The 22002-nt window shown below is 37.0% G+C and overlaps 3 protein-coding genes across 3 annotated transcripts; all 3 read right to left on the reverse strand.

The window, feature by feature from the left end:
- Positions 1–682: 682 nt before the first annotated feature.
- zgc:153990 (uncharacterized protein LOC768125 homolog) lies at positions 683–5354 on the reverse strand. Its single transcript, XM_057361458.1, has 4 exons — positions 5255–5354; positions 3501–3673; positions 2898–3368; positions 683–2773 (listed from the first exon to the last, which is right to left on the reverse strand). Exons 2-4 carry the CDS (start codon positions 3628–3630, stop codon positions 2331–2333), a joined length of 1044 nt encoding a protein of 347 aa, XP_057217441.1. The 5' UTR covers positions 3631–3673; positions 5255–5354; the 3' UTR covers positions 683–2330.
- A 218-nt stretch (positions 5355–5572) lies between these two features.
- capns1a (calpain, small subunit 1 a) lies at positions 5573–11282 on the reverse strand. Its single transcript, XM_057328566.1, has 11 exons — positions 11196–11282; positions 9920–9992; positions 9658–9694; positions 9069–9161; positions 8911–8968; positions 8761–8825; positions 8329–8397; positions 7977–8055; positions 7267–7383; positions 6284–6342; positions 5573–6143 (listed from the first exon to the last, which is right to left on the reverse strand). The coding sequence occupies exons 2-11, from the start codon at positions 9964–9966 to the stop codon at positions 6117–6119; spliced, it is 651 nt and encodes a 216-aa protein (XP_057184549.1). The 5' UTR covers positions 9967–9992; positions 11196–11282; the 3' UTR covers positions 5573–6116.
- Positions 11283–13204: 1922 nt separating this feature from the next.
- On the reverse strand, positions 13205–18339 carry alkbh6 (alkB homolog 6). Its single transcript, XM_057362407.1, has 6 exons — positions 18045–18339; positions 17894–17962; positions 17751–17811; positions 15405–15556; positions 15194–15292; positions 13205–14257 (listed from the first exon to the last, which is right to left on the reverse strand). Exons 1-6 carry the CDS (start codon positions 18105–18107, stop codon positions 13988–13990), a joined length of 714 nt encoding a protein of 237 aa, XP_057218390.1. The 5' UTR covers positions 18108–18339; the 3' UTR covers positions 13205–13987.
- Positions 18340–22002: the final 3663 nt, after the last annotated feature.

Consider the following 22002-nt stretch of genomic DNA (forward strand, 5'->3'; position numbering starts at 1 on the left):
AAATAATAGGAGCTCACATATTCAATTACAGGGTAATCTACTGACAGTTTACTTTTTGCGTTTAACAGAAGAATAAACAAAAAATAGATGAAAATAAAAATGTTTAACTCGTTTCAGATGTCAGAACAGGTGCACTGAACACAACTGCACTGGCCCACAAGCAGCTCAAACAGTTTTGGGCGAATAAGGTGGAGTTACATGGGGCCCCGCTGTGCATCTCAAACGCTCCGAGGAGGAAAACAGGGCCTCACAGTAGAGGTAGCGTTGGGCTATTAAAGAGCCCAGAATGACAGATGCAGGATAAAAGAGAGGGCAGGAGAATCAGCAGGGGTGAAAGAGAAAGAAGAAAAGGTGAAGAGGTCAGCCGACCAACAGAAGAAGAGGAGGAAAGACAGTGTCGTCCTTAAAAAACAAGAATCGATAAATTTATCTGCTGTTGCTTCGCAAATACCGTCTCTTTTGTACCAGATGGCAGCTGATGTGTGGCCGGTTCCATGAAGCTATCATGTCAAAACAAACTAACAGCATTTTCTTGAACAAAAGAAGGACCAGCTAATAAGAGAATAAGAGGGATAGGTAAACAAATGTTGGCATATTTTTTTTACTTTTTATTGTGTGAGCTAAGCTATTCGTTTATTTTGTGTTTTGTGCATCATATTTGAACACAATGACAATTTGTTAGAACATGATCCAATCACTGCATGCACTTACACTTAAAAAAAATTGTACCTAAAAGAAACCCAAATTTAAAAAGAAAAAAGTCTGGTCTGTGCTGTCCAGTCTACAAGTCCTGTATGATAAATGACTGATACACTATACAGACATTCACAATCGCTTTCCACACAAGCACATTAAAGTACATTTCTTTTCAACAGAGGTCCCTAACCACACAATACAGCTACCAGCTGCCGTCTACACAAAGCACTCTCCAATCACAGCTCAACATCAGCACAGACACACACACACCCAAGATACCGCTCTGCACACCGGCAGCTGTTTAAGCAGAGTCCTGCGCAGAACAATGGTTGAGGCCTAATCACTTCACCTCCAATCCTGCCTTAAACTTAGACAGCAAAAAGCCATGCGTTCTTGCATTCTCATGTTTATACACAAACACACAAAATTCACTTGACATGACATCAGCAGATATTAAAACTATTGCAGACGTAAAAACATTGATCAAATTAAATCTTTGTGACACCTGTTGAGCTTTGTTTTTATTTACAAGTCAGACATGAAAACTTCCACAGATAGAAAAGGGAGTGACATTGAACACATACAGCAAGTGATTATTTATGATCATTACAAATGCACCAAGTGTCAATAAATAGGCTTGCTGCCATCTAGTGACAAATTTACAACATTACAGCTCAAAATATGAAGATGTCAATTTTCAACACTTCATTAACATCAATGTATATGGAGTACCAAAAGAAATTCATTATTAAAATAATTTAGTTTCATTGATGGTACTTCGACCTCCTAACATACAATATTTCATACAATCTTTCATTCTCACTAAATCCAATTTTGTAATTTAAATGTTGAGAACTTTGAGATCATCATCGTGATGCATCACAAACATAGTTTTTAGTTTAACATCATTAGACTTTATTAAAGCTGCAAAGTAAACTGAACTACCTAATGGATTGTGTTGTTCACACACTTAAAAAAAAAGTTCTTGTGTGAATTCACCCATTAGTTTTAAAAACATGAAGATATAATATTTTTGTGGAAGAAAATATTGCTGTAGGTTTTAAAGGGATTTTCGTTTTTGGGTGAACTGTCCCTTTAAACATTCATAACTGTTTTGGGACATTTTTTCCCACTAAAAACGAATTTGCCCTGCTAAGATAGACAACATAAAAATGTTTTTGTATTTTAAAACACAACAAATTTTTTCTCAAAAACACAATTAAGTGAACTTAGTAATAATTATTATAAAGCAGTGTTTGGGCCCACTATAGGACCGGTCAAGATCTTCTAAAATTAATGAAAATAACTTAAAAAAAAAAACTAGCTAAAACAATTAAAAGGTATTTAATGATGAATGTATGAGGGGGATCTTCAAATTTTATTGAATGTTATTGGACAGTGGGGGGAGGGGTGGGATTGGGGGGTTTGAGATGAAAAAGGTTGAGAAAAACCAGAGTTATAATGCAATTTGTCCAAAAAACAATGATGACATTGCACCCTCTAATGGTCACAAGCATTCCAGCAAGAAATCTGCATGCAACAGCACACATTACCAATGAACACTGTGATGTTTGTTGCTCATCATTAGGTTTAGGGGTTTAAATGACACTGTTGTGATGCTAAACAGGACTTTTTTATAATGCCGGTTTTCCGTTGACCTTTTCTTGCAGTATCGTTATAGCACCAGAGGCGAAGTCTCGTAACACCTGCACTGTTTCCCTCTGCAGCTGCAGCGACTCGCGTGCAAACTCCTGCTGTGTTTCTGCTAGCTGTTGTATTGACTCTGCAAGAATCTCTAGTGAACGAGATACTGTGCCCAGAAGTGCATTGGTGGTGTGCTGCTCTTGCACACTAAGGCTTGCGCTCTGCACTAACCGCTCACGTGAACTGTCCGTCTCCACCATTGAGAAAAAAGCTGTTTTAGTAGAGGCAGTGGCTGTGGAGGAGACGTGTCCAGTGTTGCATCTAGTTGCAATTCCATCCTCCTCAGAATAAGAGTTAGTGACAGATGCCATGGAGGATGATGGGAGGTGGTCACGGTTATCTTCGTCTGAATCTACCAAGTGGGGTTCGGGATCTGCAAACAAACAATTAAACAAAATGTAAATAAAAACAATAGGTACATTTAACATGAACATTGTTATTTAACATTAATGAAATAAATAGATATGGTCTGATTTGAGCACATTCAATGTGTTTACCTCCAGATTTGAAGCCATCATTGTGAATCGCTGGAATCCCAGCTCCGCTTGTTGCAGGAGGCATTCCTCCCATTTCCATTCCTCTGCCCGGTGAACTGTGGACTGACCCCATCCCCATAAATGCCCCATCTTCCTCCTCCTCATCCTCACCCCCACCCTCCTGCTCATCACTGTACACGCGAGATCTGGATCTCTGAGTAGCTTCCCATGGTTTCTTGTCCAATTCGAGTATCGATTCCACTATGAGTTCTATCGGAGAGAACTCCATATTGGTCCGTGCCAACCGTTGAGACAACACACCACCAGTCTGCAGGGCAGCCACTTTACGCTTTGTGTCACATTTAAGGTCTGACCATTTCTTTACAACCTCCATGATCTCTCTTTCGCACTCTCCGATCTCATTAACACGTGCTGTGATCTCTGCCCACTTCCTCCTCTTGACATCAGATGGGACGCCTGCGTTAAACTTACCTATGCAGAAAAAGATTCAGTGTTAACGTAAGTTTGTGCATTTATCTGTAATTTTCTCCAATTGTGGTATGTAAAATAACATCGTTTGACAAGTGTGATGATGTTTGCTTGTCAAATGCATGGAAAACTCACCCACAACAATGTGGCGATTCTTCCGCACTTCATCCAGAAGTATGTGCACTTCACTGAAAGAAAAGCGTGCTTTCCTCTTTCTGAAGCGCACTGTGCTGTCTTGGTTGAGGTAGGGCGAAGAAAGTGACATTTTTATTCCAAATTCCACTCTCTCCAGCTATGGGGTGGGTGGTCTGTGAACAGTGAAGATTTCATAAACAGCGCTTGTAAGACCCTGCACTTGAGTAAGTTATGCCACTCTATATGAAAATACTTCTATTGTGTGTATTTCAATCTGGTCTGTTTTTAGTTTTCAGATAGCACACAAGGCTCAGCATCAGGGTTGGAAATCAACAGGGGCTTGGGGCAAAAATGGCCAACAGATTTAAAGGCAAAAAAGCCATGTCAGATGCAGCTTCTGCAGTGTTAAGATGGCTTTTGTTGGTGTTGATAACATTTTATTTATAACAGCCTACAGTATGTCATTATTCTGATTTAAATTAATTTGACATAAAGGACAACTCCTATACAGCGGCAGAATAAAATAACCATTTAAAAAATATTTTCAGTTTTTCTGACCTATTTATAGGTATGCGTTTAGGTAAAATGGTAAAACAAAAACCTTTCTGTTAACTACTAACAATATTGCTCCAAAATTTCTAATGTAAGCATTGTTTCTATTTTCATTTATTTACAGAAAATAAAAACAGGAGAAACAGGTCAAAATAACAGAAAAGATGCTCTGTATTTTTCAGACTTCAAATACTGCAAAGAAAACAAGTTCATATTCAATTTTAAGCAACACAACAGTAATATTACATGTATTTAGGAAAGGTTCTAAATTTTTATCAAAGTTGTCATATGTCTGCTGTTTTTTTGCTGTTGGATGACTTTATGTCAGACCTGAGGTTTGATTTTGTTGAAATTCAACAGAATGACCACAATACATCTAGAAATGCTGATTAAATGACCATTTGGAATGGTTTCTTATTTTTTTCTACGGCTGTATAATAATAAGGTAAGCAAATATAAAAATCATCATTATAAAGGTGAAAATGCCGCTGGAAATCAATTCCAGGGGCAAACAGTGCCCCTAATGGAAAAGTTAATTTATGATCCTGCTGTAAATAAAACCACATAGCTGTGAAACGCTCTCTCTTCTTTGGTGTGTGGCTGTGTGCAGGAAGCAGTCTACGAGCTACTGTGTTTAAAACAACTAAAATATACGCATTTCATCTTTTGGTGAAATATTGATTATTAGATCAATATTTGTTCAGATCAATCAGATTAACAATTCACTTGATCTTAATTTGTTGGCTCCAATCAAAACACCGGTTCGCACATTCGCAGTTTCTCCTGTTGGCTAACTTACACTCAAGAGCTTCTGTGTGCACATGCTCTTACTGTAAATTCACCAGTATTACGTTCAGTTTTCCTCTTTGTTTGGTTCTTCGTCGCGATCTTGTTATTAAACCGAACACAATCCCACCCACACAGCACACAAATGTTTTACGAGCAAACGTAAAATAACGCTTTTTTCCTGGTTAGAGAATATACGCAGATTTCTCATTAGGATACAAAATTTTTACGCCTTCGGACATTTCGCCCTCGTTTTCCTAACAGCTAACGCAAATTTCCACCGTCTAGCTAGTTCAGCTAGCTAGCTATTTATGTCATCACAGTCACTTTTTGGTCTTTTTTATCCGATCTCAAAGCCCTGAAACGTTATGAGCAAGTAAAAGTACTTCATGACTCCAAATGCATGCCATAAATACCTTAAAGCGGTCCAAATGTAATGAGTATTTAGCGTTGAACCTAGATATCCCGAAACTTCGTAGAGAGCAGCGCTGCGCATGCGCACTGGCTCGACTGTTCTCTCACGGTGGCGTACATGTTTGTGTGCAGTTACCACATCTGACCACTCCCTTAACTGTAGCGCAAGTGATCGCTGTAGCAGCTCACCCAACGTGTTCAGCTCACACACGTTTAATTAAACGTTAAAACATTTCGTTAGTATCACGAACAAGTTTCTGGGCTATAATCACACCAACTGCAGCCAGTCCACATGTCCAATATATTTGGGGAAACAAACGCAAAGTATATTATTTTAATAAAAACAAACATCTTTTCAGATGTAAAAGCAAAGAAGAAAAAATATACAAGTTGTCCTTTCTCATACAATTATTTTAATTCAATATAAAATTAAATTTGACACCAGGTTTTCATACTGAGCTTGCTTTTCATGGCAATGATTTTGCATATTTTACATCCCTCATTTGCTTCATGCAGATATGGCACCAACTGAGAAAAGCATGTTTTGCACACATACATAACACAGTTTTGCATATTTGTGACTTAAAATATACTAGAAAATCAGTTACTTTTCTATGTCACATTTTAGTAATTTATTTTCTTTGGTTAGTTTTCTACTGTACAGTTCTAATAAAAGTAAAAAAAAATGCTGAAAAGTTAAGTGATGTAACCCCATAATCCCAGTGGTAGACCAAATTCATGCCAGTCTTTCCTTAGCAACAGGGCAATAATGTGAAGCAAGATATGAAGCTATGAATGCATGAAGTAACAGCATAAAAGCACTGGGATGATAGTCTTCGACAGCACTGTGGGCCTTCACACTGCTCAGGAGTACATGGTCAGCTGCAGCCACTGTAAAGAGAAACATTTCCTTTTGTTAATGTATACAACTTTGATCATCGGTAAAAAAAGAAAAGATACATATAGACATACAATTTCTAAGAAAACAGGTTTGTTTTGAGTAATCATAACATAATTTATAATTTCCTTACCTCTTGAATGTTGACCTTGATTGTGCCATCGTTGTCCTTGTCAAGAGTCTTGAAGGAACCTGGGAAGGACACAGATGACATGAATGAGTATTCTAAAATGTAGCTGTAAAGCTTTTTATACAATTGTCATTTGGACAAATACATTAACATGACTACCCACAACTACAAGTCAATGCTAAGTGATAGGTTGCTTTTGAAAATGGATTTATATGTTTATCTGTCACAATTTATTTCATGTGCAATTTATTTTGTGTTCTGCGGAAGAAAGTCATACAGGTTTGAAATGACTCACCAAATGATGACAGAATTTTCATTTTTGATTAAACTATCACTATAACGGTTTTATACTACCAGAAGTATAAGTAGTTTTCCAGACTAGGGCAAATGACGTCAAATGCATGGATGCCAAATTTACACAATGCGTGTCAATTAAATCCAATTTGTACATTGTACGTTTGATGTGATTTTTATTTGTTTTGCCCAACATGAGCTCAGTCACCATCAGACTAAGGTGTAATCAATCTGTAGGTATCTTTCCGATACATAACCAAAATTGCTTTCGGAAGTTTTCTGACTTTCGCCCATAGACAGCAACGCAACTGACTTGCAAAGCGCAGAATGTCACTTACATTCTTACATTGTTGTCTATGGGTGGGGATCAGAAAGCTCCCGAACCTCATCAAAACCATCTTAATTTGCGTTGCGAAGATGAATGGATTGTCAAACAATTTAAGGGTGAGTAATTCAAGGCAGAGTTATCATTTTTCGGCGGAGTTCCCCTTTTAAATGTGTACATGTAACTTAGTCAGTTCTAAGTACACTTACAAAAGCTGACAGTTAATAACCATAATGATTTCATGGGGTCTTTGCTTTCTCTCTGCAGTGTGCCTATCCAAATAAAGACATTAAACGAACAAAAATAAGGGTCACAACTGTTTTTGTTTTTCTTGATTATGACCCAAAACCTTCTAGAATGAACTTACGGCACATGGCATCAAGTCTCACAAGGCAACCAATGTAATTGTCAAAGTCCATGTTTCCATTCTCATCGCTGTATCTGCGAATAAGCATCTGAAAGAGCTGATCATTCAGAGGGAAACCTGTAGGAGATTTAACAATATAAAAAAGATTACGTAAATGAGAAAAAGTAATCTCTACAATGTGTGTATATGATCATCAGGGAAACAAGGCTATTATATGTTAGACAAACTATGTACAGACCCAAAACAAGTAAAGAACAAAAGCTTTGGTTTTCCATTTGTGGTTAAATTTAAAAAAAGAATGTCCACATACAGCCTTATTTTTGTAACCAGACAGACCTGTGCTCATCATCGGTGTATGCGCTGGCCTCTGGAGGTCAGATGGGGTATCAAAAAGAAAGCATAGTGTGTCTGTACAGGTTCACAGTCGTGTAGTTTTGCAATCTAGAATGTTTGCTTGTGCATATAAAATAGCAGCAGAAACAAAAACCACGCTCTAAGCTTAACACTGCCAAAAGTCCATTAATAATTTCAGGCAGTAAAATGAAATCTTAAATACTGACTTGGGGCCCCTTATGTATACGTTAATAGTGATTTATTAACCTAACCCTTTCAGATGGGGATGATGAGAATAATGATGCCCTAAAACAATGTCATGGAGACCTATAGTACAATGAAGTGAATTCATCATGTCATGTGACACGAGTTCTCACCTGCAGCTTTGAAGGCAGCTGGAAGCTCATCTGCTCCAATAGTCCCTGAACCATCCCTGTCATAAGTCTTATACACTCCCTGTAAAACAGACAGTAGATTATTTTAAATGGGTCGCACAGTTAAAGTGCGGTATTTTTTAACCCCTAATGTTAATGTTTGGTTTCTATTCAACAATTTAGAGGTTTCATTTAGTTTTGGTAATTAACAATATTATTATGGATAAATTCATAACAATAATTTTGAGATACAGATAACCTCAATAACTCATTAATACTAGGCCTAGCTTTAAAACCACACAAAGATAAATCCTCCAGCTGTAGGCGATTAAGTATTTTAAAACGTTTTACTCACTTGCCATTTCTTGATGTTGTTCCAGAGGTGTTTAAACTCATGAAAGCCCAGTTTACCTGTGCTGTCACTCTGCAGCATGGTGTCAAGGTCAAACATCATCAACATCAGTCTCAAAGCTCTCACACAACCAAGACAATGACAGAAAGAATGGCCACGTTTTTGGGACACATGTATCGTGACTAAGAAGTTGTGCCTGTAGAGATCAGCAGATTTTCACACAACTGGAACAGATATTAAAAGTGAAATATTTTGGATCATTTGAAAATGCTTTCCGATACCAATTAGAGTGAAACTCGCTATATGTAACATATTTTAAAATCCAATTAGCAGATGTCTCTCCCAAATGATCAGCAAATTTGGACCTGTTTATTACTGTATTTGTTCAAATGTGTGTAGTGTAAGTGTTCAGATAAATGAAAACAAGCTGGATACATCCATGACAGCCACCATACTTCTGCACGACTCAATGCTAAAGCCATCTGTTTTCAGATTTCCATCTGCGTGAACATACAAAACAGAGACAATGAGCATCATGAAGCACACACTGCACACATCATGTACACACATATACACAGCACTCACGTTTGGTGATGATTCGGTTGAGGATATTCATCAGTTCGTTGGGACTTACTTCCATGTCCTGAAACCAACAGAAATGTTATTTAGATTTGTTATTTTATTTATCTTTATTATATGTGCTTATTTATGAATGTCTGTTTGTGTGTTTGTATAAGACTAACATCGCCAGCCAGCTGCTGGAATACTTTGCGGAACTGTTGCTCTTCCGCACTCTCATTGGCCTCAGCATAAGCCAGCGGTCTGCGCGGTGGGGGCTGGGGAGAGATGCCAATAATATCAGCATCTCAATTGCACACATTTTTTTCTGGCCATATATTTAAAAACCCAACTTTTAACCCTAAACAATAAAACTTAAACGGATATCACGAATGAACCATAAACAAGTTTGTACAGCATTCATTAATCTAGGTTAATGGCAACTTTTTAAATATACTATTGTTTGTTATAAATTCATAATGTCTCATACAATTTATACAACGTAAAAGGTTAAGAATGTCTTAGTTTATGTAGAAATACATTTTAACCAATAATTCCTAAATGCTATATTGTATTACATCGTACAATGTAGATACAATATACTATAGTAATGCACATATATTGTGCAATCATGATGGTTCAACATAGCTTGGGCCCAGTATGAGTGTATGCAAAGCAAATATATTGGCGGTACAACACTACAGGGATATTTCCTGAAACAAAGCATCAAAAACACCTGTGTATGACATCATAATGAAAGTTCCTGTTACTTACAGGATCTGATGGCACAAACTGAGCAGGGTCGATGTTGCTGTGAAAACAAGAAGACTTAATTATGCTTTCAAATCATTCCAGCCTCAGTCAGATTCAGAACTCACAGCTCTATAAATGTCCTTCGGGGTCAATATTTCCATATAATGAATACTCAAATGAAACACCACCACATTAGTCTTAAACACTGAGATAGTGAGCACCTACAGAATGATTATTGTACCTACAGATGAAAGATAGCAAGTCTATAAGAACATTCTCTCACCTGACCACATCAATAATGCCTCCAATGAGTTTTTTGGCTAGATTCATCTTGTGGCACAGTTGGTATACTCAGTCTAAGAGGTAGAGAGAAGAAAATAAACTGTCTGTAATCTGTTACAAAATATCGGAATTTACAAGAATAAGACCTAGGCACACTTGCCCAGACTCAATAAATAAACAAAAAATAATTGTAACATTTTTAATAACTCATAATAAGAACCATAATTAATGCTTAATAGATAACTACTCCTTAAAAATAGAACAGTGTTTTTAAATGAATTCTTCTGTATCTTCAGCAAACACTGTGAAGGTAAATCCCTGAATAGGCATAATACTGATAACACAATAGGTAACGTTAAGTAGGGCTGTCACGATAAACCGACGATAAATATCACGTGATTTATGCACAGCTTTTGAGTGAAGTACGGGAAAATTCTGCTGCATCCGAAAGCCAGAGGGCGCTCTAGGACATCTTTTTATCACTGTTACTCAAGCCTCATCAGGTATTTTTATGATAATAAAGTATATTTATAATGATCATGTTTGACGGGTGTTGCTTTTTCAAATGCACATTATAAGCGACTCGCACTGCTTTTACATCGAGCAGCATTTCCTACTGATCCCAGAACCGTGCTTCATCCACACATTGCATATCGCAGCCGGCTCGAGTAAATAGGATTTGTTGGTATCGCGATAAATTATCGTGCAGCCCTGATTAAGGTTTACTTAAATATTAGCATAAATCGGGTTGTGAATGCCCATCAACATCTCTGTGCTGACAGAATGCTGACACACCCACTGCAAATATGTCCACAACCCACATTAATAAAACCAATTCAATGGTCCAAATAATCAATGTATAAACTAACCTCAGGTGCTCTTTAGTAAAAGTGTTTTGTCACATATTGAGAGTTTACAGTAAACACTTCTGGGGAAAGCGTATCGTAAATGCGAAGCAATGACAATATATTGCAAACCAATGACAAACTCTATTTAGCCAAGAACTTCCCTTGTAATTTTCTTTAAGAAACACTTGTCAACGAACTATGTTATTTGTGCATAAATAAAAAACGAACATATTTTAGATGCTACGGTAAATGCTTGCGGAAAAAAAACATGCTAACACGCTAAATGAGCAACCCTACGTGACTCCGCATAAACTCGATAAAAATGGCACGTAACATTAATTAAAAAAAAACTCTGTTTGTGCTATTGTACATGTACACATATTTATAAACCCACCCTTTATGAAACTCAATCAGAAAAATTCAACTCACCAGTCAAGAGCTGGAGCTAATGTGTCTACACACGGCAGTACAGTGCGCAACTGACAAGCTACGACACATTCCAAACGAAAGTTACGCAATCGGCGTAATGAAACATTTAGGCACACAAACAAGCATTCACAATTTGCCAGAGGTGTAAAGAGTACCTGAAAACCATACTTAAGTAAAAGTACAGATACCTTGCAGTGAAAATTACTCCGTTACAAGTCACCAATTCCAAAACGACTTCAGTAAAAGTCTTAAGATTATCTGATTTTAACAGTACTTGAGTATTTTACTCATACTGAATGTAGGCTCAAAGAAGCACTAGTCCTCAACACTTAAGAGACATGTCAGTGAAAAACTAGAAACAGTTGATCTGTGAGGAGAGCAATCGCATTTATTTTCTTAAATCATAAGACTGAACGCCGCAAAATTGCAACAAATCATGGTCGACCCCATAACCTACGTCATTACAAACACCCAAGTCTTATTTAAGCTCAAGTGCTCACAAGTAAACCAAACTCCTTCAAAAAGGTCTCTTCAATATAACGGATAAATAAAATAATTTTAAGTAAAATTAAAAAGTCAAAGCCTTTTTGCACTGGACATGCTGGTTTGGGCCTCATCGCCCGCTGCAGTCATGTCCTCATTTCACATACACTGTTAGCCCTTACCTGCCATTTCTACAGTAATATATTGGCAACACTGTTGCCAGCTAGTTACTGTAGGTGTTTTACTGTAAACTACTGCAATGGCTGTTTGAAGATACATTATTAAAGAATCTATTAACGCACTTAAGTCACACAGTCTTAGATGAACAAGTGTAAATAACAGATGAACACAATAAATCTGTCAAGATTTCACCAGAGGAGAATTAAACACAAACATCAATAACATCTTCACATATTACAGACACCACTTTCACTTTATTTCTGTCATCTGTGTAAGATCTTATTGAGATTTAACTCTAGTTCATAGTGGTTCAATTATGTTTTACATTTACATTTAGTCATTTAGCAGACGCTTTTATCCAAAGCGACTTACAAAGAGTTTAAGGAGCAATAAGCGATATGTCATACAGGACAGGCTTTAAGTCACCATTATAGTGATCAGTGTTTGCTTTGGTTGGACTCTTTCACTTTCTTGTAGCTTTAAAATGTACACTTATACAATAACACTGAAAGGGACTTTACAGGAACCGCAAATTTATGTTTGCTTAGAAACCGAAGATACATCTGAAAGAATTTGATCATTAAATAATAATAATATAGCATTTAAGATATGTTTGGTAAAGTGATTACATGCTATAATGGAAAGATCTCTGTCAGAAAATCTTTCTTTGCAATTGAGACACAGTTAAGACACTTGACATACAAACCTCATCAATGGTGACAAACAATCATGAATGAGTTTTGTACTATGTACCCAGCATGCATTGCAGCATGAAGCTGTTCAGTTGATTGTCACCATTGTTGAGATTCATATGTGGATTGTTGATTTCTCTGTGTCCGACTCATTCTATGGGTTAATATTTTGTCTATATAGTGTGAGAGCACTTTTGAAAATTGAAATACTATACATTCTCTTTACTGGTTTACGTCACTTCATGGCAATAGTCCCACCACATGGTCAAATTTTGAGCAAACATCTTTAGAGCACATTTAGGAAGAGTTAGTTTTAAAAATAAGAGCTTTTGTAGATGTGTGACCTACAGTAACTAGCTGGCAACAGTGTTGCCAATATATTACTGTAGAAATAGCGGGTAAGGGCTAACAGTGTATACATAAAACCGCCAGCGATTGACATCTACCTGATACTGCACTCGTATTCATGTAAAGAAGCCATGTTGACAAGTTTTTGTAAATTAGGGCAAAATCCACAAGATTATAGTACCTTCATTGCCCTGTAAATGGCAATATTAATTATAAGATAGGTACCATGCAAAATGTAATGTGTAATTGCATTAGTCATTACAAATGTAGTGGAGTAAAGACTATAGCCTACTTGTTCAAAAATGTAGTTAAGTAGAGAGTAAAAGTTGCTTATATCTTTAATACGAAGTACAATTACATATATTTACTCCAATACTTTACACCACTACAATTTGCGTTGCGCAAACGTAGTAGAGAAATACCTAACCATATTTCCAGGAATTTTAGGGGCAGACACTTGGCCAACTAGTTTGCATGTATGAGCCTAAAAACGTTAAAGCAGTTTTCTTTTTAAGTTGTTTTACTAGAGCCTGCAGAAGTGAAACAATTATGCAAGCTGATTTGAAACAACAAGTATTATAAAAAGCAATATACAAAACGTGACTTGATCTTGGTTGCATCAAAAAAACAAGTCAAACATACATACACAATATATTTACTTAGTTGCAAAAGCAGTCATTTGCTTTACTGTTCTTAAGATCTTGTTTGTATAAGATAAGACAAGCCTTAAGACATTTTAGTTCAGGAAGTATTCTGAAGAGAAAAGTTTCTTAGTCAGCTTTCTCACCAATTATAATATAGACATTTTAAACACTAGAGTACCACCTATATTTCATGGCACAGTATGTATGGCGTCATGTATTTTATGGCAACTTGTGAAACTTCTCCAGGGCACATTGTTATTATTACAATGTCAAACAATAAGCATAAATGCTACCCAGTAATGAATGCCGAAGATATCCTTATGCTTTGCCTTACAGCATATTGTTGACACATTTGTGTGTTGCATTTAAACACTTTACTTGGGGGGGTTTGACAGGTTTAACCGGTTTATCTAGTTCACAGTTCAAGCAAGTCCTTAAGTGTGTGTTACTTCTTGCCAAGTAACAGATTGGCCCGAATGACTTTGGGAACATGACGGATGGTAAGCGAGACTCTGGTGCTCCGGGAAAGTGTGTCTCCCACCTGAGCCCCTGCTGAAGAGAGATTTACCACGTGTTCTGACAAAACATCATCATAAACTCCTTTGATACCATGTAGGTAGCATTTATACATGTCATCCTGAAGAATCAGTAGACTTTGTCGCTGTACCAGCAGTGACAACATGTAACGGCTCTCTTCTGTTTGAGGAATTTCGGTCTGGGTGGAGAGGGAGAGAAAGACATTGATGCATTTGTACTTGATAGTCAAACAGACCCTTGGCCACTTTGATTTAAGATCTGGTTTTCTTTTTTGTTCTTCTGTGGAAAATAGAAAGTCATACAGGTGTGAAATGACAAGAGGGTGAGTAAATGGTGACAGAATTTTCATTTCTGGGTAGGGCTGTCACGATTATTAAATAATCGTCTTATCGCGATTGTTTGACCTCATCGCGATGGTTTCAGATCATCGCAATTATTGCACATCTCTATAGAAGACACTAGGGGGAGCTGTAGTGCATCTGCATATTGCATATTTTATTGTATATATTGTAACTAAAGCATGGTAATACTTGTAAAATGTACCACCACAACACAATCACTTAAAAAAAACTAAAGCATATACCATAAAAATAACCTGCAGTACAATTTGATATTATTTCATTGTGAAAACCAGTCTACCAAAATCTCATTAACATAGAAGTAAACTTTTATTGTAGTCTTGCAAGTGAGAAAAAAACAGACTAGAAGCTTTTCTATGACTGATAGCATTTGTGTCTTCAATTCAAGTATTTGGCGGTTGTATTATTGACAGGTAAAAGCCTAAACCTTAAGTATGATGACCCAATTTCTTCCTATGTATTTCCAAGAAAAAGAACATAGTCTTTATATTCAGAACAATATGGTCATTTCAAAGATGAATGAAAAAGGTATGAGAATTAAAAGTCAAAGCTCTAAAACAGACAATTAATCGTCATAATCGCAATGATTTATTAGACAATTAATCGTCAGCCAAATTTCATAATCGTGACAGCCCTATTTCTGGGTAAACTATCCCTTTAACCACTTGTGACTGGATGACCTGAAACCAATCATAATGGCAGGTGTAAATAGGTCCTTTGTGAATCAACAATAGGATTAGTTTTTCTGTTGGTACCTGATTCTGACAAACAGGCCTGTAGAAATCCAGAAGTGTATGAGAGCCCAGAGTGATAGTGGTCACTGTGGGGTGATACAGTGGTCCATCTTCATGCGGCTTAAAGACAGAAAGAATATTACATGTCAAAAGGTGGGTGGTAACAAAAAAAGTAACTACATCACAAAGTCATACAATAACTTAAATTAACAAGAATTGTCCAATATCTTACCATGATTCCCTCTCCAGGCTTGTATTCATTTACAAGAACATGATTTGCTGTTTTTCCTGCAAATGCTCCAAGCAGAGATATTTTCTCAGCGTACTTCAGCAGCCAATCAGGGAGTTTCTCAGCAACCATTCCTTTGGGATGCGGCAATCCACCTGAAAGAAGGACAATATTAACACATCCAGCTCAGCAATGACCACTGAATACTTGTAGAAGTGAGATGATTTGATGCTAATCAATGATCAAGTTACATTCATTTATAAAGAAATATTTCTGAAGGACATTTCTTTCTGGAAAAATATTAATTTTCAACGACACACATTTTTGATAACACAAATCAGGAATAAAGACTCTAAAAATTTGAATATTATAATTTACTGTAATATAAATGTAATGATAGTGAGTTTAAAGTCACCGTGAAGCGGAAGTTGTGATCGTTTTTACTTTTGTATTCTGACACATTTCCAAGTTAAAAGGAATTTCAAAGGAGAAAATTAGTGGGCGTGGCTTGTGTTTTCACTGCAAATTGATTGGATGTGTAAAAACAGCTGTTGCATTGATTTTGAAATGAAACTGGCAGCAGACTAGTGATGGGAATTATGATTCATTTGAGTGATTCGTTCTTTTTCAGTTCGTTCACCAAAATGATTCGTTCAGAGACCATTTCTATAATACGCCAGCAGGTGGCGAAAAAGAGTTGTGTTATGTCAACGAACGTATTGATGGACGTATAAACTGATTACAGGCTTTATTAAAATGTACGTCTCTGATCTACTCATTAAATAAATAAAATAGGTCTAAATAAGTGGTTCAGATGACCAACTCACAAGGTTTTTCTGCATAATTAAAAAGTTAATTGTTTGATCATTTACACATTCATAAATCTGGGATTATGTTAAACGTAAAGTTTACGTATTTGAAATAAACAAGCATGCAAAGTAGCCTACCTGTAACTGCTCTTTGCATCCGCTTTCTGCTGATTGCTGAACAAGACTCACATGCTAAATGACCGACCTACAGTGTCACTCTCGTTCATTTCGTTCATGAACGACATGTACCAGTTCGTTCAATTCGTTCACGACCGAGATCTCTCTCTCTCTCGTTCAGACTCAACAGCGATTTGGTCAGTGTGGGCGTATTCGTTCAGTGGAAGATCTAACCAATTACACGTCCCTTTACAGCCGGAACTGGAATGCTATTTGCTGACGTGACGCGAATGAGAGCTAACCAATACTTTTTTGTTTTACAGTTTTTAGAGAAGTGCATGACATGAATTAAACGTAATGACGTCGTTTTTATTTGAAAGAACAATAAATGATACAAAATGCACACAAAACACATGTGCTTGCAGTACAATAACTGAGTAAACAGGGCTTGACATTTTCCATGCAATAAAAATGACAATGTTAATTTGTCTTTGTTACATTTAACCATCAGCTTGCATTATTTTCGTAAGGATCTTTACATTGTGTCCGTTTCTGTACTTGTTGAACAAGAGACCTCATCTTTCATTTCGTTTACGAGGCAGAAGTAACAGCTCGTTCACGAACGAGAATCAGCGGGTCCTTTCGTTCTCTTACGAACGAGATGACTGATCGTTCATTTCGTTCACGAATGAGAATCAGCGGGTCTCGTTCAGACTCAAACACAAGCTCGTTCAGTGAAGGGCGTATTCGCTCAGTACATTCAACCAATCATATGCTTTGTCAAAGCTCACTCTCGAACGCCATTGGCTCGTGCTTTAGACACTCTTTTAAGCCAAGACGCTCTATGCTCGAGCGAGAGATTTCAGTTATCGAGAAATATGAGTCATTGCATTTCGTGAGCGAGAATGATTCGTTCACTTAAAAGATTCGTTCAAAAAGAACGATTCGTTCACGAACGAAACATCACTACAGCAGACTGAAGGCTTGTTCGACTTGATGAGGCGCCGCAAGATCCGACAGGCTAATGACATCAAAATACCGCGAAAGCGATTCGAAAAACCATAAAAAGTTTGCTTTCGAATCGCTCTCGCAGCACTTTGATGTCATCCGCCTGTCTGATCTTGCGGCACGCATCAAGTTGAACATGCCTTGACAGTTGAAGGGGAGGAGTTAACGGATGCTCCGGCCAAGCAGTCTAATTTACGTAATTTCAGATGGATAGTCATTTCAGGGCGGAAGTGCATTTTCAGATTTTCAGATTATGAGGGTACATGAAGTTTAAAAAGAAAATGACCTACATTGATAAGCTATTTAGTATAAACGCTGCAATATTTCATGAAAAAATAAGAGTTGTCATTTTTAATTTCACTGGGACTTTTATTAGTGCTGTGCATTCATTTATAAAGTAAAGTTTGTAACAAACCCCAGTTTTGTAGCCTCCGCCCTGATAACTGCGTCCATTTGGGTTTAGGAGATGAGTATACCTTTTAAAGCAAGAGACACAAATATGTAAAATTCTCTGTTACATCACTTACGTATGTTACGTATGTTAAGTCCTAACGTTACCTGCTTCAGCAGACACTCCTCCTCAGCCTCCTTAATGAAGTTTGGAATGTAATACACAGTTGGAGGAGCCTAAGTACAAAACACTTAGGTAAGAAAAACGAGATCAATCTTTGTTATAAATTTAGACAAAATTACAATTTACGGTGTTTACCTTTCTCACAATGTATTTTTCCAGGTCTGCTGCAATATTACAAGGATTTGCCATCGCTGTCATTATGCGAACGTTAATACGAACACCTGGCTTGTCATGCTGTAGTTTTTCTGATTTTATTTTTTAATATACAGCTGAGAAGCGCGTCTAAAAATCAAACTACGTATGAAACAACACAGTCAAAGAAATGACTTCAGTATTGTTCACAATGATGCTAACATAGTTAAAAAGTTGAAGAATGAGCACAAACATCCATTGATATGTACTATCCACATATCAGTGGTACTAGTATCAAGTATTTTTCCTCGTTCATGCTAACATTAGACACACAACTCAACATCGCCGTCTATAGGTTTGGAGCGGTATTGCAACTACAGAGGGCGCTGTTGGATTGAAATCAACCGCTGGGAATCTACGCATTTAACATAAATCCACACGAAAAGAGCATAATGTTTTAGTACAGGAAGTAGATGAAACCCTACAGGAAATATGATTTGGGCTATGTGTAAAATATCAGAAACCAAATGCGTTTTCCATACAAATACTGTGGACTCCAAATGCCAAACTGTAGGGACTACTTTTCTCCCCCTCTGTGTTTCTCCAGCTAAAATACTCCCCTTTCTCTCCGTCTCTCTCCCTCTCTCTCTCTCTCTCTCTCTCTCTCTCTCTCTCTCTCTCTCTCTCCCTTTCCCATCTTTTTTCGAACTCCCAATTTGAGCCTGCAGCGCTGCAGCTCCGGTTTCCATGGCAACGGTAGAGCAAGAGCCACATCTTGAATCAGCCATGGTTTCCTTCATTAATAGTTATTGATCAGGTGTGATGATGCTAACAACATCAACTCCAGGAGCACATTGCAGGACTGCATATGCCTTTATCACTTTTGACCACTGGACGCAGAGAGGAGAAAGAGCATGCAGATGTCGATAGTGGCCACTGCAGTGTTTCATCTGTGTCCGTTTCATGTAGATGTAGGGAAAATAAACTGAGTGAGGCCAATAACCGTGACATATGAGTGAAATCATAAAATGTGACTAACCAAAATGTACTCCATGTGTTTTATTCATAAGCCTGCATTAGTTTTAACTGATATAACCACATTTACAGATATTTTGATCTGATGACAGCTCCAAACAAAGTAGTAAGATTGTTTTTACACTGAATCCCTTGCTAGAGCAGCATGAGTAAATATTGTACCATGTATTTACCTGGTTGTACTGGTGCGTTTTTGGAGGGAGTTTGGGTTGCCAAGGTTACGCAGAACTACTGATGAAATCGTGACAGGAATATGCCTGTGTTCTGACACACACTGCTCAAAGCCATGCTCCACACAAACTTGTCGCCTTGACAACATGATTTAAGGATGAGATCCTCCCCTCCACAACTATCTTTGAAAAACAGAGACCTCTAAGCAGCGAGCAAAGCTACAGTAATCTCACACATTACTTCAGCATGGCCATAATGCTGAACGTGTGTTGCGTTTTGCAACAACAGCAGATTTTCATGCAATTCCAATGACCTTGAATGTTGATGAAGGTGACACGGCATCACGTTTATTTAAAATGTATTGCAATTAATTCTAAAATGTCCAGATGAAATTGAGCCATATGACAAAACATTATAGGCCTACTGATTGCTGTAAGGGTTTTCAATTAAATATACAGTATTGATTCTGTCTAAACTTAATGTCATTAGTGTAGTCTATGCAGTGAGACTTTAAGATTAATTGCATTGCATAAATAATATTTTCACAGACATCCAGGAGGCCTTGGGATTTGAATATTTAATGTGCATGATGTGAAATAGCATGTGTTCAGTAATGTCTGGGGTCTGTGAGACATTTTTGTCAATAATCATGTCTTATGCTGGCGATAATCCAACGTAGAGCCCTCTGTATTTGAGTCTGTGTAAGCATATAAAACGTGGTAGTAAATTTACAAGCTTCCACAATGCATACAGCACTTTTGAATAAAGGGTTAGTGTGAGAGAGCAGAAGAGAAGAGAGAGAGTGCGCGTGTGTGAGGGGAGGGGAGCAAGTGAGCGAACAAAAAGACCAGAGAGTACCAGATGGTTCTGAAATCAAAATATGCCATGATTATTTGTTGCTATTTCCTGATTCCAAAAAGCGTGTTCAGGAGAAAACAAACAAAATTCAATACTTTTAACAATAGATCTTTAGTATCTTAACATACAAACTGAATGTAAAGAATCCAAGTTATTTATGTACATCATGAACACCACTGCACCAATTACCCACCTAACAGGTGTTGAAATATCAACAAGTTAAAACATTTACATCTGAGAAACATTACACTCTCTATTAAGCCTCTTTCTGTCACAGATACCAGATGCCTGATTTATCGCGTGAGTAGGACATGCTTTTAATGAGGTGATGTGTGCAGAGAAATATGTACTTATATTTGGGACCTGTGAAGACATTGTGTATTGCATTAAACAAGACATGGAAAGATAAGGCATTGGCTTATCTAAGTTTGAGTTCCCACTCTTAGGGGCGGTTTCTAGGCCTTTGTTAAATAAGGATGTTTAAGTCGTTTTAAAAGAACATATCTTATAAAAACATTACTGGTGTGCATCTCGAGACAAAACAAATGCACTAAAATATTTTAAGATATGTCAGTGTGAGTTGTTTTCGATCAAGACACCTCTAACATTTGAGTTAGTCTGACTAGTCTTAAGCCCTGTCTGTGAAACCGCCCCTAAAATGTTACAAACCAGTTACATTAATTTTGTCTGCATCATGGACGTTTTTGCTTCTAGACAGCTCAATCCAAATTTAATAGAAATTTTGTTTCAGGACTGACAATGTTCCCAGAGGAAAATGTTATTGCTCAGAGGTTTCTCTTTATAAACCCATTCGATTTGATAGAGTTCTCTTTTGTGTTTTATTTAATATCAACTTCAGCCTGGATGTTTTTTTCCTAAAATTGCTTAGGAGAAATTAACATTTTTGGATTTGAGTAAATTTGAGAGGAGATTAATTATGAGAGGTCATATTGAGATCTTCAGTAATATACATTTTTGGACACTTGACAAATCTGAGCTCAGTCATTGTTGAGAAACCCTAATGGAGACATTTGTGAGATTTCTGGCAAGAGACTCAAGCAAAAGTTTCCATGTATCTCAGTAATGTCTTGGATAAATAATTAGGATATTAAAGAGATCTCATCTTCGAATTTTTATGGGTTGAAAAAATATCTACAAACATGCAACAGCATTAACAAATCCTAAGATTTGAATTCTAAAATTCTTCTGTTCTAAAGGACTAGACGAGACTGAGAGCATCTGTTAAATTTCTTCATTGTAAAAGCACCGCTCTGTTCATTTATTCTAATCTTATATTGGACGTAATAGGTTGCCATGAGCTCTGCTTAAGTGAAAACGAGCCCTTGGGTGTGTTATAATCAAATGTGTTACTACTGAACATGAACAGAAAACAATTGATTTTATGACCCACAGAGTTCCTTTGGGTCACTAGATTAATTTAAGTCATTTAACAATATTAAATTAATGCATCCTGTCCCACTCTGTGAAATGCTGTGTTTTTTTTTATTCCATAAAAATGTATTGATAAAATGAATATAAAAGAAAAAATTAAGAAATTACAATGTGGATGGTTTTGAAACAACATCCACAAATTGTATTAGCTGTCACAAGTGCTATATCAATGAATGTTATTGTCGTTTTAATGCTATTATGCTGTGTGTTTAGCTATAGTTACATTTTACTGTACTAAATAAAAACAGTCAATAAGAGTGCTTCAGTCTCTGTAAATATGTTACTGCTTCCTGTAAAGTACTGACACAGTACTCTTTAATATAGGCGCCGAAGCCTAGAATTGCATTCTGGGAAACATTCTTTTGATTTGTTGCTTCCAGGCATAATCAAGTAAACATAGCACGTATGAACATGTATACAAAACTGCAAATTACAGCGGTCTCAC

Source organism: Triplophysa rosa, linkage group LG2 (assembly GCF_024868665.1).
Source record: "Triplophysa rosa linkage group LG2, Trosa_1v2, whole genome shotgun sequence".
Taxonomy (NCBI): domain Eukaryota; kingdom Metazoa; phylum Chordata; class Actinopteri; order Cypriniformes; family Nemacheilidae; genus Triplophysa; species Triplophysa rosa.

Excerpts from the sequence above, each read along its gene's own strand:
- zgc:153990 (XM_057361458.1), bottom strand. The coding sequence starts at position 3,630 with ATGTCACTTTCTTCGCCCTACCTCAACCAAGACAGCACAGTGCGCTTC. Across the intron at positions 3,369-3,500 it reads GAATCGCCACATTGTTGTGG|GTAAGTTTAACGCAGGCGTC; the intron begins GTGAGTTTTCCA and ends TTTTCTGCATAG. Across the intron at positions 2,774-2,897 it reads TGATGGCTTCAAATCTGGAG|ATCCCGAACCCCACTTGGTA; the intron begins GTAAACACATTG and ends GTTTGTTTGCAG.
- capns1a (XM_057328566.1), bottom strand. The coding sequence starts at position 9,966 with ATGAATCTAGCCAAAAAACTCATTGGAGGCATTATTGATGTGGTCAG. Across the intron at positions 9,695-9,919 it reads GGCATTATTGATGTGGTCAG|CAACATCGACCCTGCTCAGT; the intron begins GTGAGAGAATGT and ends TTGTTTTCACAG. Across the intron at positions 8,398-8,760 it reads GTATGGTGGCTGTCATGGAT|AGTGACAGCACAGGTAAACT; the intron begins GTATCCAGCTTG and ends ACCATGCTGCAG.
- alkbh6 (XM_057362407.1), bottom strand. The coding sequence starts at position 18,107 with ATGACAGCGATGGCAAATCCTTGTAATATTGCAGCAGACCTGGAAAAA. Across the intron at positions 15,557-17,750 it reads GCGGAGGCTACAAAACTGGG|GTGGATTGCCGCATCCCAAA; the intron begins GTTTGTTACAAA and ends TCCTTCTTTCAG. Across the intron at positions 15,293-15,404 it reads AGCCTGGAGAGGGAATCATG|CCGCATGAAGATGGACCACT; the intron begins GTAAGATATTGG and ends TCTGTCTTTAAG.